Source organism: Cucurbita pepo, unplaced genomic scaffold (genome assembly GCF_002806865.2).
Source record: "Cucurbita pepo subsp. pepo cultivar mu-cu-16 unplaced genomic scaffold, ASM280686v2 Cp4.1_scaffold009990, whole genome shotgun sequence".
NCBI lineage: Eukaryota > Viridiplantae > Streptophyta > Magnoliopsida > Cucurbitales > Cucurbitaceae > Cucurbita > Cucurbita pepo.
Genome location: NW_019655880.1, coordinates 1 through 413, shown reverse-complemented (window position 1 = coordinate 413; position 413 = coordinate 1). Strand labels below are relative to the sequence as shown.

At 49.2% G+C, this 413-nt stretch overlaps 1 protein-coding gene across 1 annotated transcript; it reads left to right on the top strand.

Annotated features, from left to right (window-relative positions):
* Window positions 1-3: 3 nt before the first annotated feature.
* LOC111787313 lies at window positions 4-408 on the top strand (the record flags this gene model as incomplete). Its single annotated transcript, XM_023667354.1, has 1 exon — window positions 4-408. A coding segment is annotated over one exon (405 nt), but the record flags the coding sequence as incomplete, so codon positions are not given.
* Between the last annotated feature and the right edge of the window lie 5 nt (window positions 409-413).

Sequence of the window (413 nt, the reverse complement as noted above, 5' to 3'; positions counted from 1 at the left end):
TACAAAGGAGACGAGATTTGCCAAGAGAAATCCAAGGAATTGCTGAAGGAAATCGGTCTCCCAAATGGGCTTCTGCCATTGAAGGACATTGAAGAATGTGGGATCGTGAGAGAAACAGGGTATGTGTGGCTGAAGCAGAGGAAGAACACGACCCACAAGTTCGAGAAGATCGGGAAGCTGGTGTCGTATGCGACGGAGGTCACGGCGGTTGTGGAGAAGAACAAGATCAAGAAACTCACCGGAGTTAAGACGAAGGAGCTTCTGATTTGGGTGAGTTTGAGTGATATCTATGTGGATGATCCACCCACCGGAAAGATCACGTTTCAGACTCCGGCGGGATTGTTTAGGACTTTTCCGGTGTCGGCGTTTCAGGTTGAAGAGCCGTTGAAGCAGGTGAGTGAAAAGGAACATGG